General features: G+C 51.2%; 1 protein-coding gene across 1 annotated transcript; it reads left to right on the forward strand.

The window, feature by feature from the left end:
* The first annotated feature begins 4,716 nt into the window (after positions 1 to 4,716).
* Positions 4,717 to 12,123, forward strand: LPXN (leupaxin). Its single transcript, XM_034762168.1, has 7 exons — positions 4,717 to 4,818; positions 8,127 to 8,281; positions 8,633 to 8,688; positions 10,500 to 10,602; positions 11,120 to 11,302; positions 11,651 to 11,824; positions 11,968 to 12,123. Exons 1-7 carry the CDS (start codon positions 4,806 to 4,808, stop codon positions 12,106 to 12,108), a joined length of 825 nt encoding a protein of 274 aa, XP_034618059.1. The 5' UTR covers positions 4,717 to 4,805; the 3' UTR covers positions 12,109 to 12,123.
* The last annotated feature ends 2,474 nt before the right edge of the window (positions 12,124 to 14,597 follow it).

A 14,597-nucleotide genomic window follows, 5' to 3' on the forward strand; every position in this document is an offset into this window, starting at 1 on the left:
GTGCACCAATGGATCAGTGGACTTACTCATTGTAAACAATTGAACCTACTACCCCATGCCGTACCAAGTAGTTGAATTGGTTTGGACAATATCAAATTTCACTGTGGATATTCGATGGACACGCAAAATGGACAAGAGTACACAAAGATCAGAAGAGCAATTTGCTGCAAGCGTTGGACACATTTACAATACACTACAGGATGGCACTGACAAAATTTTAACCCTATCAAAGGAGGAAGAGCAGTGTTTTTGGTGGTGGCCAGGATGTTGGACCATACTGCAGTGGTCAGGACTCTCGGCGTTGCTGTGGATTATCATAGCAGCTGGTGTATTGTTAACTGTATTTGTGTTATGTTGCATATGGAAACGATCAAGGGGGGCACACCCCCCTAGAGAACAACCACTAATTATAACCTATAAGTAATGTAGTAATCCCTCCCCCTCAGTGTACTAGACAACCCGGACCCAACCTTCTCGGGCCCACTATAACGGGAAGTCTGTAACGCTAATTGGAATAGGTGCGGTGTGCCCGTACGAGAGAAGGTGCAGGGCACGGTACTACACAAGGGGCAGTGGGACAGATGGAATATTGACAACTTCCACCTTGATGCCTGGCCCTATCAGGAAGTGTGTCGCCATATGTCCTATGCTTTTCCAGGGATACCTGGGCAGGAGGATTTTAAAAGAAAAAAAAATGGGGGGATGGAGTGTTAGGATACAGATATTCAGGCCTGTCTGTAAAGGCCTATACTTTAAGAATGTAGGTACATGTTTATCATTTAGCTAGTTATAGAGGTATAAAAGAAAGAATCAAAATCACTGTCTGCCTGTGTAAGGGCCTTCTCTCACTGTGACAGTCTGAGGCCCTGTTCCTACGCTAAGGCCTTTGGCTAAGCAGTGGGAGCAGCCATAAACTGGAAAGCGAACGGTCACGTCCTCCCACATTTCAAACCAGTCATATTGAAATTGGGCAATCTGGAGCTGTTAGAAAGGTCATCCGGTCTACCAGCTCCAGACAGGGCCGGTGCAACCACTTAGACAAACTAGGCGGCCGCCTATGACGCCTAGTGGTTGGGGGCGCTTAAAAGCCTGCTCAGGCGAGGAGGTGGAGTGGAGGTGAGCTGGGGTGGGGAGGGCCGCCCATAGTAACGGGAGGGGGGGTGCACAGGGAAACAGCTCCCCACCCCAGCTCACCTCCACTCTGCCTCCTCTGCTGAGCAAACAGCCCCCGCTCTAATTCTCCTCCAATCGGTGCCACAAGCCTGGGAGGGGAGGAGAATTAGAGCAGCAGCGGCGTGCTCAGCAGAGGAGAGTTGGGGCGGGCTCCCCGGGCGGGGTTAGCTGCTGCGAGGGGGGGGGGGCTCCCCAGGCGGGGTTAGCTGCCATGGAGGGGGGCGGGGTTAGCTTCTGTGGGGGGGCTCCCCGGGTGGGGTTAGCTGCCGTGGAGGGGGGGTTGCAAGGGAGAGATAGCTACCGTGAGGGGAGGCTCCCTGGGTGGAGTTAGCTGCCGCGGGGGGGGGGGGGGCATGGTTAGCTGCCGGGGAGGGGCGGAGGGCGTGGTTAGCTGCCACGGGGGGGGGGGGGGGGGGAAGGTGGAAGTTTCACCTAGGGCGCGAAACTTCCTTGCGCCAGCCCTGCCTCCAGATAAAGGGAAGAGCCTAGAAGATGTAAAAGGAAATTTAGTTGGGAAACTCTTATGTCTTTATAGATGTAGTTGTGAAATTTTCACTTCTGTATTGTTTTGTCATTATAGTTCCCACTTTGCTGTTGTTTATTTGCATAGTCTGTGTCTGGTTCTGTGATTGTTTCTGTCTGCTGTATAATTAATTTTGCTGGGTGTAAACTAATTAAAGTGGGATATTATTGGTTAGCTCATCATGTTACAAAATGTTAGGCTTGGTTAGGTAAATTTCAGTAAAATGATTGGTTAAGGTATAGCTGAGAATATTACTATATAAATTAGGGGCAAACAGGAAGTAAGTTGGGATTCAAAAATAAGGAAAAAGGAACTTGGATTTAAGCTTGCTGGAAATTCACCCCCAATAAACATTGAATTAAATTGTTTGCACCTTTGGACTTCGGGTATTGTTGCTCTCTGTTCATGTGAGAAGGACCAGCGAAGTGGGAGGGTGAAGGAATAAGCCCTCTAACACCCCAGCCCCCCGGACACAATACTGGACACAATACTCCAGGTGCGGCCACACCAGTGCCGAACAGAGGGGAATAATCACTTCCCTCGATCTGGCAATGCTCCTACTAATACAGCCCAATATGCCGTTGGCCTTCTTGGTAACAAGGGCACACTGCTGACTCATGGAGACCCTACTCCATTGAGAAATCAGGCTACTCCTGCTACAATTTCTGCATGGCTTTGAAGAGCAGCCCTAAGTGGAGCATGATACAGCAATCTAACCTGGACGTGACAAAGGCCTCGCATGGCTGTGGAGATATTTGCATTCTTAAGAAAAGGCTGCATCTTTTAACTACATGAAGGTGGATTCACTGGTACCTGGTGTGACGGATCCCCTCCCGCTTCCCGGTGCCAGCTGATGTACTGGGGTACCCCTGAGCCTGCCTGCTCCACCAGCCTGAGCGCCCTGACACTGTCCTGCTGGGCCAGCCCTCAAGCCTCCTCCAGCCCACACACAGGTAGGGCCACACCCAGCTGCAGAAAGACACAGACGCTGAAATCAGCTCTGCGGGGGAAAGCTCAGCTAGGGAATCGCCCAGCACTCAAGTGCACACCCCCTCTAAAGTGTAAACCACGAATTGTATCGTCGTGTGCTGCACAGAGAACTGTACAGCTCATGAAATTCACCCCCTCCCTCACTGTGGAGGGAGATCTGCGCGGCTTCTGCCCCCAGTTACCAATTCCACAAACTGGTTTTAGAGCAAACGAAAACAAGTTTATTAACGACAAAGGATAGATTTTAAGTGAATATAAGGGATAGCGAACAGATCAAAGCAGATTACCCAGCAAATGAAAAAATATGCCAGCTAAACTTAATACTAAAGAAACTGGTTATAACTAGGTTTCAGAGGGGTAGCCGTGTTAGTCTATATCAGCAAAAACAACGAGGAATCCTTGTGGCACCTTAGAGACTAACAAATGTAAGTCATTTTCCCTCTGTTGATATTCACCCCTTCTTGTCAATTGTTGAGAATAGGCCACTTCCACCTTGATTGAAGTGGCCTCGTTAGCACTGACCCCCCCCCCCCCACTTGGTAAGGCAACTCCCATCTTTTCATGTGCTGTAATACATATACTGCCTACTGTATTTTTCACTCCATGCATCTGATGAAGTGGGTTCTAGCCCACAAAAGCTTATGCCCAAATAAATTTGTTAGTCTCTAAGGTGCCACAAGGTCTCCTCGTTGTTTTTGGGTATAACTAAAAATTTCTCACCCTAAATGTTGTTTTAGGCAGAGTGCAGAGTATCTTGAAGGCAAGCTGCCTTTGCTTGCAGCTTAAAACTCCAGGTATTTCTTTCACAGGCCAGACACCCTCTCGCCTTGGCTCAGTCCTTCCCCCCCACCTTTGTCTTTGTTTCTTATATGTTTTCAGAAGTCATCCTGGGCGGGGATTCAGTGAATAACGAACTCCAATCATCTCACTCCCAGTCTTAAAAGTTAGGAATATTGATTATGCATCTGAACTACAAAAGTGTTTGCATCTGGGGAACGTCCACCAGACAGAATCCTGCAGTGTCAAAGCGGCCATGAGTCAAAGAAAGGTGGACGATTAGCGTCTTCAAAGACCTATTGTTCTCCTTAATGGTTCATTGATTTGTCCCCAGCTAACCAGCCAGACTGATTGCATTCTCTATGTGTCCTTTCCATCAGATCTGGACCGTGCAGTTTCCTTGCTTTCCCAGTGCCTCGCTATCTATCAGATGCTAGGTGTCACAGGCTTGTCAGCAACACCACAGACTGAAAGGTATCAAAGGCTGATGCTAGATCTATTATAATCTACATGGCCCCATGACCATTGTTCATCTCCAGAAGGAAATCGGCAATGAAGAATGCTGATGCTACCTCTGTACCATGTGTAGGCTGGAAACTAGTTTGGTGCAGATTCCTCCAGCTTTCTGAATGCTGTGAAGCTGGAACTTCCGCCCCATGACCTATGTGGTGAACTTCCCCAGAAAGGGTAGGCTTGGGACAAAATGGTAACAGATAAAGATATTAACATTATAGGGTGGTTTCTTGAGCAATTTACAATCCCCATCAATAATGGATCTTTGCTAGCTTTCAACAGACATCGGGGTTTTTCACCCATTAACTCCCACCAGAATGGGTTCAGAGATAGAGTCACTGTGTACAATTGCTCTCCGTCAGCAGAGTGCCCTGAACACATGGAAGAAAGCAGCCGGATTACCTTTGTGGTAGAACTGTAAGACTCTACCTGGGCCAGTCCTCCCCGCTTTCCCTTCTCAGTGATTTGACAGGTTTCAGAGTAGCAGCCGTGTTAGTCTGTATCCGCAAAAAGAACAGGAGTACTTGTGGAACCTTAGAGACTAACAAATTTATTTGAGCATAAGCTTTCGAGCCCACGAAAGCTTATGCTCAAATAAATTTGTTAGTCTCTAAGGTGCCACAAGTCCTCCTGTTCTTTCAGTGATTTGAGTTCATCATGCTTTAGTTGAAACATGTGACCCATGAAAAAAGTCCCCAGCCTCTAAAGAGAGGAAGTGCGGCTGAAGAGAGGAACTGAAAGTTGTTCTCGCTCATTTCCCCTGTGATCGTGCCACCAGACACATCTTGGCTCTCCTCCTTGGAGCAAAGGGGAGAGAGGGTTCTGTGCAATGGACGACTTGGGTAAGTGCACCTCCCTTTGAATGGACGAGCAAGGAGTGGACTCTTGAGTTAGGCCCCCAAATTGGGTTTGATACTGACACCATAGCATCCAGGCTACCAGGAGGGCATGAGGATTTCTATCTTCCATCTTCTCTTCTTCTCTTTGTTCCTTCCCTGAATTGCAAATTTAGAAGATGAAATAGAAGGGGCTGTAACTCTAATATACCCTTTGCAGCATGACCCCTCTCTTCCCAGTTAAAGCAGTGCCTGGAGGGTGGTTACAATGAAGTTGTGTGCTACTAAGGGCATTGGAGAGGCGGGCAGACTGCACCAGAGTCTGGAACTAACAGTTGCTACTGAGTTTCAGGAAATGCAGAGAGTTAGCAAAGGCTAACTGGAGATGGAGGTGTGATACCAAAGGCTGGGTGATGACTGAGAGGGAGATGTCTGATAATGATGTATCAAGAGGACATGATAATGAGATAGAGAGACTGGTGTGGAGGGTTGCTAATCTCAACAAGGGACGGTCATCACACAGATGGAAAGAAAAGGGCGGGAGGTGATGATTCAGAGGCTCTGTTGGGTGTGGTTTCTGCCCACCCCCACGCTGACTCATAATGGAAGGACAAGGGGACAGTGAGTGAAATTTAAAAGGTGGCAAGTTCAAAATGGTTACAAGAAAATCTTTTCCCACGCAGACTGTGGAACTCCTGGCCACAAGATGTAAGTGAGGCCAAGAACTTAGCAGGACTCAAAAAGGGATTGGACACAGATCGATAACTGGATGTTCTGCTTATAATGGTGCTTGCATACATTTTTGAAAGCGATATTAAACCTCTTGCTTCTGTATTTAGGCCAGCCTCTAACCACTAGGGATAAGAAGTTTCTTGCACCTTCCTGTTAAGTGCCTAGTGCTGGCCTAGATTGTTGTCCGGTCTGATCCAGCCTGGCAGTAGCAATGTTTCAGAAGTGCCTGCTCAGCACCCGGGGCCTGTTTCCAGATTAGGAAGATCGGTCTTATTGGCTTTGCACAACCCAGCAGTCTGATGGGTTTTACTATCTCTCTGAGTCCTTATTTGACTCCCATCACTGTAGTATTCGAGCACCTCACGGATACGTGATTTATCTTCAAAACACCCCTGGTAGGTAGGGGAGTATTATTACAAGGGGGCATTGAGTGAAATTAAAAGTTGGCAAGTTCAAAATGGATAAAAGAAAATACTTTCCCGCACAGGCCCTAATTAGACTGTGGAACTCCTTGCCACAAAATGAAACAGACAGAAAGCTGAGGCACCTTCATGTCTCTTCTTAAATCTCCTGCCGCGATGCCTAAGAAACAATTGATACACAGCTGGTGTGCTGGGACTGCTGCTTATTACACCGATCGCAATAATAATACCAAACTTGTCTATCTCAGTTCTCATCAGTAGATCTCAAAATGATTTATGATGGCAAGCAGTATGATTTCCCCCATTTTAAAGATGGAGAAAGTGAGGCATAGAGAGGGAAAGTGACTTGCCAAAGGTCATCCAGTGGGCCAGTGGCAGAAGCTACTGGGTCAGCACATGCGCCACCTGTTGGCTAGATCCACCAGATGTCTTGACTGAAAGCATCTTGAGTCTTTTCATTATCCGAGTGTTCAGCATCTAGCACAAAGTTTCCCTGATTGGGGCCTCTAGCTGTATGCCCAATATAAAGAAGAGTGACAGGAGGGTGAGGTGACTTCTCTAAGGTCACACTGGATGGTGGTAGTGCTGGGAATCAAACCCACGTGTCCTGAACTATAAGTTGGTACCTTAGCCACAAGACTGGCTGTCTTGTTATTGCAGGAGCACTGAGAAACCACAGACTTGAAAAGGAGGCCCCGTTGTGCTAGCCCTGGTATAAACAAAGCATTGGTCCCTGCTCCAAAGATCTTACCAGCTAAGGAGAAAAAGGACACATGGCCCAAACGTTTAACCAATATTCCGGGCCTTGCTGACTTGTTTCCGTTAGGATGAGAAATCAGAGCTGTGAATCAGGTCTGTTGTTTGGTGCAATCCTGTTCATCTACATAGAATGGACACAAAGTCCCATTTCCCTGCACATTATAGAAAAACAACAATGAGAAACTGTTTCCTTGCTCAGAAATCCAAGTCTACATTTCCAGGGAGTACTCCAAACAAGTGCTGTCTTTTGCCTTCCTCCCAGGGCTATGTTCATGCTGGCTTCTCTCGCTTATTGCCTCTCTTCTCTCGCTCACACACACAGCTTGCCAAACAATTCCCTGGTCCTTTTGTTTTCAGTCAGTCCCAGGGAAACCATTTTCTTTCTCCCTAACTTAGTTCTGGCTCAAGAACTTTTCCTGCAGCCTTGGATGGTGGCTTCTACTGTTTCTCACTATCACTACATAGAAAGGCCTTAATTGCTCCTTCCATCTAGCCTGAATGAAGGGTGATGAACACAGCCATCAGCCTCAACCTGGTCTATGATTTATGGCTGCCATTGACACCCTCTTGCATAACATACACACAGGATGGGGAAAAGAGAGGCGGTGGAATACATGCAATTTGTTATGTACATTTTGATAGTAAGATCATTTAGCTGACTGTCTACATCAATACATCAGTAATATCTACTTTCTCGGGTTGCCCCTCAACCTAGATATTTTAGGCTGGGATTTCCAAAGGACCCTTAGGGTTTCAGGTGCCAGACTCACATTCACTTTCAGTGGCAGTTGGGTGCTGAACATCCTTAGGCTCTCTGGCAAACACCAACCTAAATGTTGGGTGATTCTTATGGGTGTTGTGGCAGATACAGCATCAGAAGAGAGAGATAAGAATGATTCGAGGTCTGGAAAACCTGAATGAAAGACTTAAGAAGCTCAATCCAATTAGCTTATCCAAGAGAAGGTTAGGCGGAGACTTGATCATGATCTATAGCAAAATTCCCTGTAAGCCGCGCGGCTGTGCAACAACCTATTTAGCGCCACCCACCCGGGGACTCCCCTGGCCCCCACTTAGCCCAGCCCTGGACCCGACACGGCCAGAGCGGCCCAGCCCCAGGCATGGCTGGTGTGGCGCAGTGCGGCCTGACCCTGGAGCAGCCCAGACCCAAGTGCGGCTGGAGCAGGCCAGCCATGTCTGGGGCCACGTTGCTCCAGCCACAGCAGGTCCAGGCCACAGGCTGAGTTGGGTCCGGAGGAGGGGCACTCCTCCTGCGGCAGGTTGGGGCCCAGGTGCTAGTGTGGGGAGAGAGCGCTGGGGGGAGAACGCTGGGGGAAGTGTTATGTGTCCGGTGTGGAGGGCGCAGTTTATATTGTTTGTCTCTAACTGGTTTTTTTTGTTCAGATGCTTTGCTGGAAGAACTGGAACAAAGCTCTAAGGAGCCCAAAGGGGGCTATTGCCTTCTGACACACAGCTCCAGTGAGCAGAGACCGGCCGCAGCAGTGCCCGAGACAGGCACTGTCCAGAACGAGAAGCTAGTCAACTCAGGGACCCGTAAGGTATTCCCATCAGTGCCTGCAAGGGCTGCCTACACACAAAGTACCCGGCAGAAATCCATCCTCTACAACAGGAAGGCTGAGACCCTGCAGAACTCAGCACATGAAGATTGTCCCATGCAGACAGTTGTATCTGTGCCCTAGAGATGTTACGGGCCCATCCAGCCCCTCCTGCCTATAATTTAGGAGAATGCCCAGAGTGAAGGAGGGATTTCCAGATGATCAGTTAACCACTAATTCTCCTTAATTAGCCATGTTCACAGTGAGGCAGGATCTGGAAATACAGTATAGCTGGACTGGGTGTAGGGAAAGAGGCTGCTTTATTTGTATATCCCTTGCTCTTTGTGTTTCCAGGTACAGCCTGCATTAAATACTCGGCTCCAGGAATCAGATGGCAAAAATGTCTACAGGTAAATGCTGTATCAGGGGGGAAAGCTGTTTTATTGATCCTTCCAGGACACCCACCTGTATCTCCTCACCACTGCTTAATGCTTAATGAAAAAGTAACCCATCCTGCTCCCCTGCCACGGCCGGACAGAGCCGATTTGCAGTGGTACTGCCCATACCAGCCCTTCTCTGGTGGCCTCGTCAGTTTCTGCAGGGTCTAAGCATGGGTCAAAAAAGTTTCCAACCCTTCTGGTTGTGCCCATCTCAGTCTGAACAGGACCCAATTCAGGGCTGAGTCTGCAGGCAGGCAGGGGGACACACCGAATGATGCCCCATTCCAGGGCATAGACGGGTCTAAACATGGCAGAACTGCCAGTGTGGAGGAGGGGTTTGGTGACATGGTGGTGCAGAGGAGTTACCAGTGGATCTGCCATTATGCAAATCAACAGGCTTAACACCCCCCACAGAAGGTGGAGAGAATCCACAAGCTCTGCTTACTACCAGTGGACTGGTAGTAGTGACCACAGAGCAGCAAAACTGAACCAAGCTACCAGTTGGTACCTGTGTGCCCAAGCCTCCTCGGCTCCCTGTGCTGCCCGGTGTGAAGCCCACAGGATGGGCTAGGAGGGAACTGTACTAGTGGGTTAATTATTTATTTGTATTGGGGTAGCAGAGGCTTCAATCAGGATCACCCCATTGCGCTAACTGCTGTACACATGGCAAAAAGGCCTCTAGCCTGAAGGCCTTGCACACTTTGATTAAAATAGTTGAATCAGGAGCTTAGTAATGATTTAAATATCACATTGTTCTTTAAGTCGTTGCTGACCATTGTACAAGAAATAGCCAGCTACTGGAAGTCTGTGGGTGGTACTTGGGGTGTGAGAAGGGTTTGGTTAAGGGGCTGGGGAGTCTGTAGGCCAGGTTGGGTAAGGGGATGGTCTCTAGATTGGTAAGGGGGTGGTATCTGGGTGTGTGGGTGTGGCTTGGCTAAGAGGATGGTACATGGGTGTGTGGGTGTGCCTTGGCTAACGAGATGGTACCTGGGTGTGTGAGAGTGGCTTGGCTAAGAGGATGGTACCTGGGTGTGTGGGAGTGGCTTGGCTAAGGGGGTGGTATTTAGGTGTATGGGCATGACTTGGCTAAGGGGTGGTACCTGGGTAGAATACCCCCCCCACCTCTCCACTGACCCTCTCCCCAGTTACTAATCCTTTCCTCTCCTTCCTCCTCCACTAGTTGCTGGTTATACTCCTCCCGCTCCAAGCACCCAGAACTGACTCCACCCCTCCCTCCCTGCTACTAGTTCAGTGGGCCATTGCTTGCTGACTGGCTATTGGGGGACGCCTTCCCTAAACTCCACAGCTCCCTCCCCAGATATATCCCCACCTGTCCTGCCCTCCACTCACAAGTCCCTGACTGTATTTAGTGCCTGTCTACATGGGGACACTCAGGAAAGCTCATCTAAATGATCTTTTAAAGGGGGTTAGTTAAACCTCATTAAACCCCTGTGTGGATGCTCTCGTTCAGAATTAAAGTGCCCTCAATTCAGCTTATCTTAATTCTGTTCCTGAACAGGAACACCCAGCATCTGCTCTGGGGGTCAGACGATCACTGATGATGGGGAGATGCGTTTGTTTCCCTTCTCTAGGGGTGTCCCTCACACCCTGCTCTACTTCCATGCTCACTGGGGTGGGCACCGTGCTTCCAGTGAACGCTTTGGTGTTCCTGATGGTGGCAGGGAGGGTCTGGCTGCTGGGAGCTGGGTAAAGGAGGCTCATGGTGGGGTAGAAGCCGTGACCTGCTCTCTTTGACATGGATGTCTCTCTTCCCCCCGCAGTGAGGTTCCAACTCCGCAGCTGTCGCTTCCTTCCCCTCCTCCCCCGACGGCCGCTCAACAACTGGATGAGCTCTTATCCCATTTGGGCCAGATGCAGTCCAAGGTGAGTCCTGGCCACGCAACCCCCTCCTCCAGAAGAACCAGGGGCACCACTTCGCAAAGCTTCATGGCCCCACCCTCCCGTTCTGCGCCTGCTCTGCCCTGAGACCACACCCCCGCTCAAGCCTCGTCCCCTGAGGTCCTGCCCACCACTTGCATGGGGCGGGAAGGGGTGGAGAGGAGCGAGTGGTGGGCGGGGCCTTCGCGGGGGAAGAGACTCAGTGGGGCCGGGGCCTCGGGATGGCACGCAGGTGGAGTAGGGGAGCAGGGCCATGGTCTGGGCGCTGGGGCCCCTTCTGAGTGTGGGCCCGGCACTATGGCGCCATTGGTGCCATTGGCAACCTGGTATTGCCCCTGTCCCACGTTCCAGCTGGCAATGGCAAAGCCTGGCGTTGGGGGGTCCCATGTGCAGTAGAAACAGCTCCCTAGGTGAGGGGAAAAGGCGGGAGCTGTAGGGCACAGCTCCTGGCGGGAACATGAAGCTGAACATTCTCACGGCCTCGTCTCCTCCTTTGTGGCAGATCTCAGCGGTGGGTTCTGCCGCGGAGCCGGAACGTGCTAAGGGGCCGTCCGCAGTGGGGCCAAGTACCGGCAGCACCCTTGAGAGCATGCTGGGGGACCTGACGCAAGAGCTGCAGGATCTTGGCATCACTGCCGTGCCTAAGGGCGACTGTGCTTCCTGCCGCAAACCCATCGCTGGAAAGGTGAGAGGGGATGGCATGGAGCCTGCGGCTGTCTGTCCGTCTCTCTGCGTGTCCCTCTATCTCACCGGGGTTGGATCCTTCCACTCTTGATTGCTCAGAGCTATAAGATCTGCTTGGTCGGACAGTATGTTTCCCCCATCCCTCCTTTAGGGGAGGGGATCTCTTTCCCGCCAAAAAGTCCTATAACAGCTGAGTCTCCTGCTGTCTCAGCCACCACCTCTAGGACCATGCGAGGGTCCCTATTCCTATCATGGCTTCCCCAGACTGCTGGGTCCCCCGTGAATTTGAATGGGCTCAGTGGCGGAGATTCTCTGGGCAAAGACTTCCTGGGTTTTGTCCTGTCTCTAGATGATCACTGCTCTGGGGAAGACGTGGCATCCCGAGCACTTCACCTGCACCCAGTGTGGACAGGAGATCGGCTCCACCGCTTTCTACGAGCGAGGCGGACTGGCGTACTGCCAGGAGGATTATCACCAGCTCTTCTCCCCCCGCTGTGCCTACTGTGCCGCGCCCATCCTGGAGGTAAATAGAGCTGGCTCTGCCCTCCTGGTTCTAACTCCTGCCAGGGAAGGTTCCTGGTTGGATTAGCCAGGAGGCTGCTTTTCCTCGCCCCTTGTAGCTCTCTGCCCATAGCGCACACCCTAGTCACCTCATTCTCTTTGCAGAAAGTCCTGACGGCCATGGACAAGACTTGGCACCCGGAGCACTTCTTCTGTGCTCACTGTGGGAAGGTGTTCAGCAATGATGGTGCGTCCCCTGCTCTTCTCCTGCCATACGTAGAAAGTTGGGATTCCATGGGGATCTAGGCCTCTGTCTTGACCCACAGTCCCCCTGCTATTCCAGCCCTGGCCTCCCCCCAGAAGCTTTGCTTATGCCCTCAATCCTGACCCGCAGGCCCCTGTTATCCCCGCCCCTGCTCTGCCCATGCCCCTCAAGCCCGACTGCAACCGCCTGCTATCTTAGCTCTAGGCTTCCTCCTACACCTCTGCCAGTTCCCCATATTCCTTAGTTGGGTTCCCCACCCTCCCGCCTCCTGCTATTCCAACCCTGAGCCTCCGGTCATGAGTCGTGATTCTGCCAGGTGCACAGATCAGGGACAGTTCTGGAAGGGACCAGTCATTTCGCTGGACACTCGCTGCTAAAGAGCTTAGTCATATGAGTAGATTCCCTCCCTCTGAGGCCCTACGGGATGCAGACTTTGGGGCCAGAGCTCCGGCCGTTAGCACCAGTGTGGAGTGCTGGTTACCATTTCCCATAGGTATCACACAGACATTGTTTAACTGTGTCATGGTGGCACAGCGGAACCTGTAACAACCCCGGTGACCACTTGCTCACAGCCCAGCCAGTGGCACGAAATCCCCACAGCAGCAGCAGTTGTCCATCCATACATTTTGCCATCAGTTCCCCTTTAAGGCCCCATCTCCCTACCCCTGCAGTGTGCGTGTGTGTTAATTGCTTGCTTGCTGTAGCGCCGGTGGTAGATGCTCGTTAATTTCCCCAGGTGGCCAGAGCAAAAACACTCCGTTCCTGCCAAGGGATTGGTTTTCTAGGTAGGCGCTCAGCGGCTGTGTTCCCGCCAGCCCTGCTCAGTAATTGGCACCTGAGAGAGAGCCGGTGCCGAGGGCCTCGCTCATTCCCACTTGCTCATTCCCACGCTGCTAATTACAGCAGTGTTGTGGAAAGTTTAACTGATGAGTTCAGGCCCCAGCTCCTCTTGGGGCTGGTTCTTTCTTTGTCCCCTCCTGCATCCTGTCTTTGTTCTCCAGGGGACCTCTCTCCCCACATCAGCGACTTCTTGTTAGTGCTAAGTTTGAGGAGTTTGGCTAGCGATAGGCTGCTTATTCACCGGAGCAGGGACTGTGCACAGTATTGTACAATGCCCAGTACAATGGGGCCATGATCCTAACTCGGACCTCTTCCATGATCCCAATCCTATTCCTGGCACAGTGACCATTGCCTTATNAAAAAATGGTGAAGAGAGCAAACCCTTTGGGGGTGGGGGAAGTCTAGTTAAAAACCCAAATTTTCACATTGATGGAAAATTTCTGCCTGTCGTAACTGCCCTGAGTATCAAAGTTCTCTGTAACTATGTCTTTCTCACAGGCACAAACTGGCCAGCTGCCATCCCACAGGCCTATGCTGCTCGTATAAACAGGATATGCCTTGGTAGGTGTTATCGGCGGGAGCTTGCTGCACCAAACCACGGCAGGCTGTCTCCTCCTTGCTGCTAGCCACTTTGCATGCCTCAGAACAACTGTTGTAGCTAGCTGCTCTCCTGGAAGGTGCTGTTTGTGGTCTGGCATGATTAATCCATTCCGGCTGATGGTAATTTAGCAGAATGCAGTCAGCAGCTGCGGAAAGAGATTGCCGCCAAAATCACTTCTCCACTTGCCATGCCCCCTGCATGAGCAGTTAGGCGCCAGATCCTCCCATGGGAGCTAAATACCTTTGAAGATCTGGGCCTCTCCTTGTTGCCATTCTGCTCTGGTGGCTTCTCAGCCCTCCTTTGCAGAAGGCTTGGGAGTGGAGAATCAGGCCGGATCTAGGCTTGCCCAGTTGGACTAACCATGCCGTGGAGAGAGAAGAACACCTGTAGGTCCAATATCCTGAGCAAGGCTGGTAATGGCCGTTCTGGTTATGGACAGGCCACCTGCCAGTCTTACAGCTTCTCAGCACCAGGGCCGCATACCCTCCCTCCGTGAGAACAGTGCTTACTGCTTAGACTGCAGTAGAACCTCCAGTGGGGGAAGGGATGGTGCTCTGGGGAAGAGGCGCGGTTCCATCACAGCAGGGATGGTTCAGGCTTTTAATGAGATTAGGGATTGAGCGCTCGGGCTGGGGATGGGGGCATGGGCCTTGGCCCACCATGGCAGGGTCTGGGAGACAAAGCTGGTGGCCACCACAGCTGGGTGGTCAACTCCTCTAGGAGCTACACAAAGTCCCTGTCATTGGTTACATCTCCAGCCCTCCTTCCCTGGGTACCCTGAGTGCCATCCTAGCTGCTGTGAACGTGCTGCCAGACGCAGCCCGGCAATAAGCACTGGGGCCTCTGCCCATGTGTATACACTGCCTAGCTGCCCTGCAGGTGTAGTCAAACACAAATCCCTGCTTGGGCCTCTCTGGGTCAGGTCACACAGCTCCGCGGTTATCCACTGTTCGTGCACAAGTGACCATGCCTCAGGGAGGAATCCTGCAGGCAGCCCTGAGCTCCCATGGGCTGGATTTGAGATTTGGCAGCCTGAGAGGTAGCCAAATTAGAAGGTATGGTTCTGATAGGGGCAGCAGATGAGAGATC

Source organism: Trachemys scripta, chromosome 2 (assembly GCF_013100865.1).
Source record: "Trachemys scripta elegans isolate TJP31775 chromosome 2, CAS_Tse_1.0, whole genome shotgun sequence".
Taxonomy (NCBI): domain Eukaryota; kingdom Metazoa; phylum Chordata; order Testudines; family Emydidae; genus Trachemys; species Trachemys scripta.

What these genes read in the sequence shown, in the direction of transcription:
- LPXN (XM_034762168.1), top strand. An exon ending in TCAACTCAGGGACCCGTAAG is followed by an intron (nt 8,282 to 8,632) that starts GTATTCCCATCA and finishes TTGTGTTTCCAG; the next exon opens with GTACAGCCTGCATTAAATAC. An exon ending in GCAAACCCATCGCTGGAAAG is followed by an intron (nt 11,303 to 11,650) that starts GTGAGAGGGGAT and finishes TCCTGTCTCTAG; the next exon opens with ATGATCACTGCTCTGGGGAA.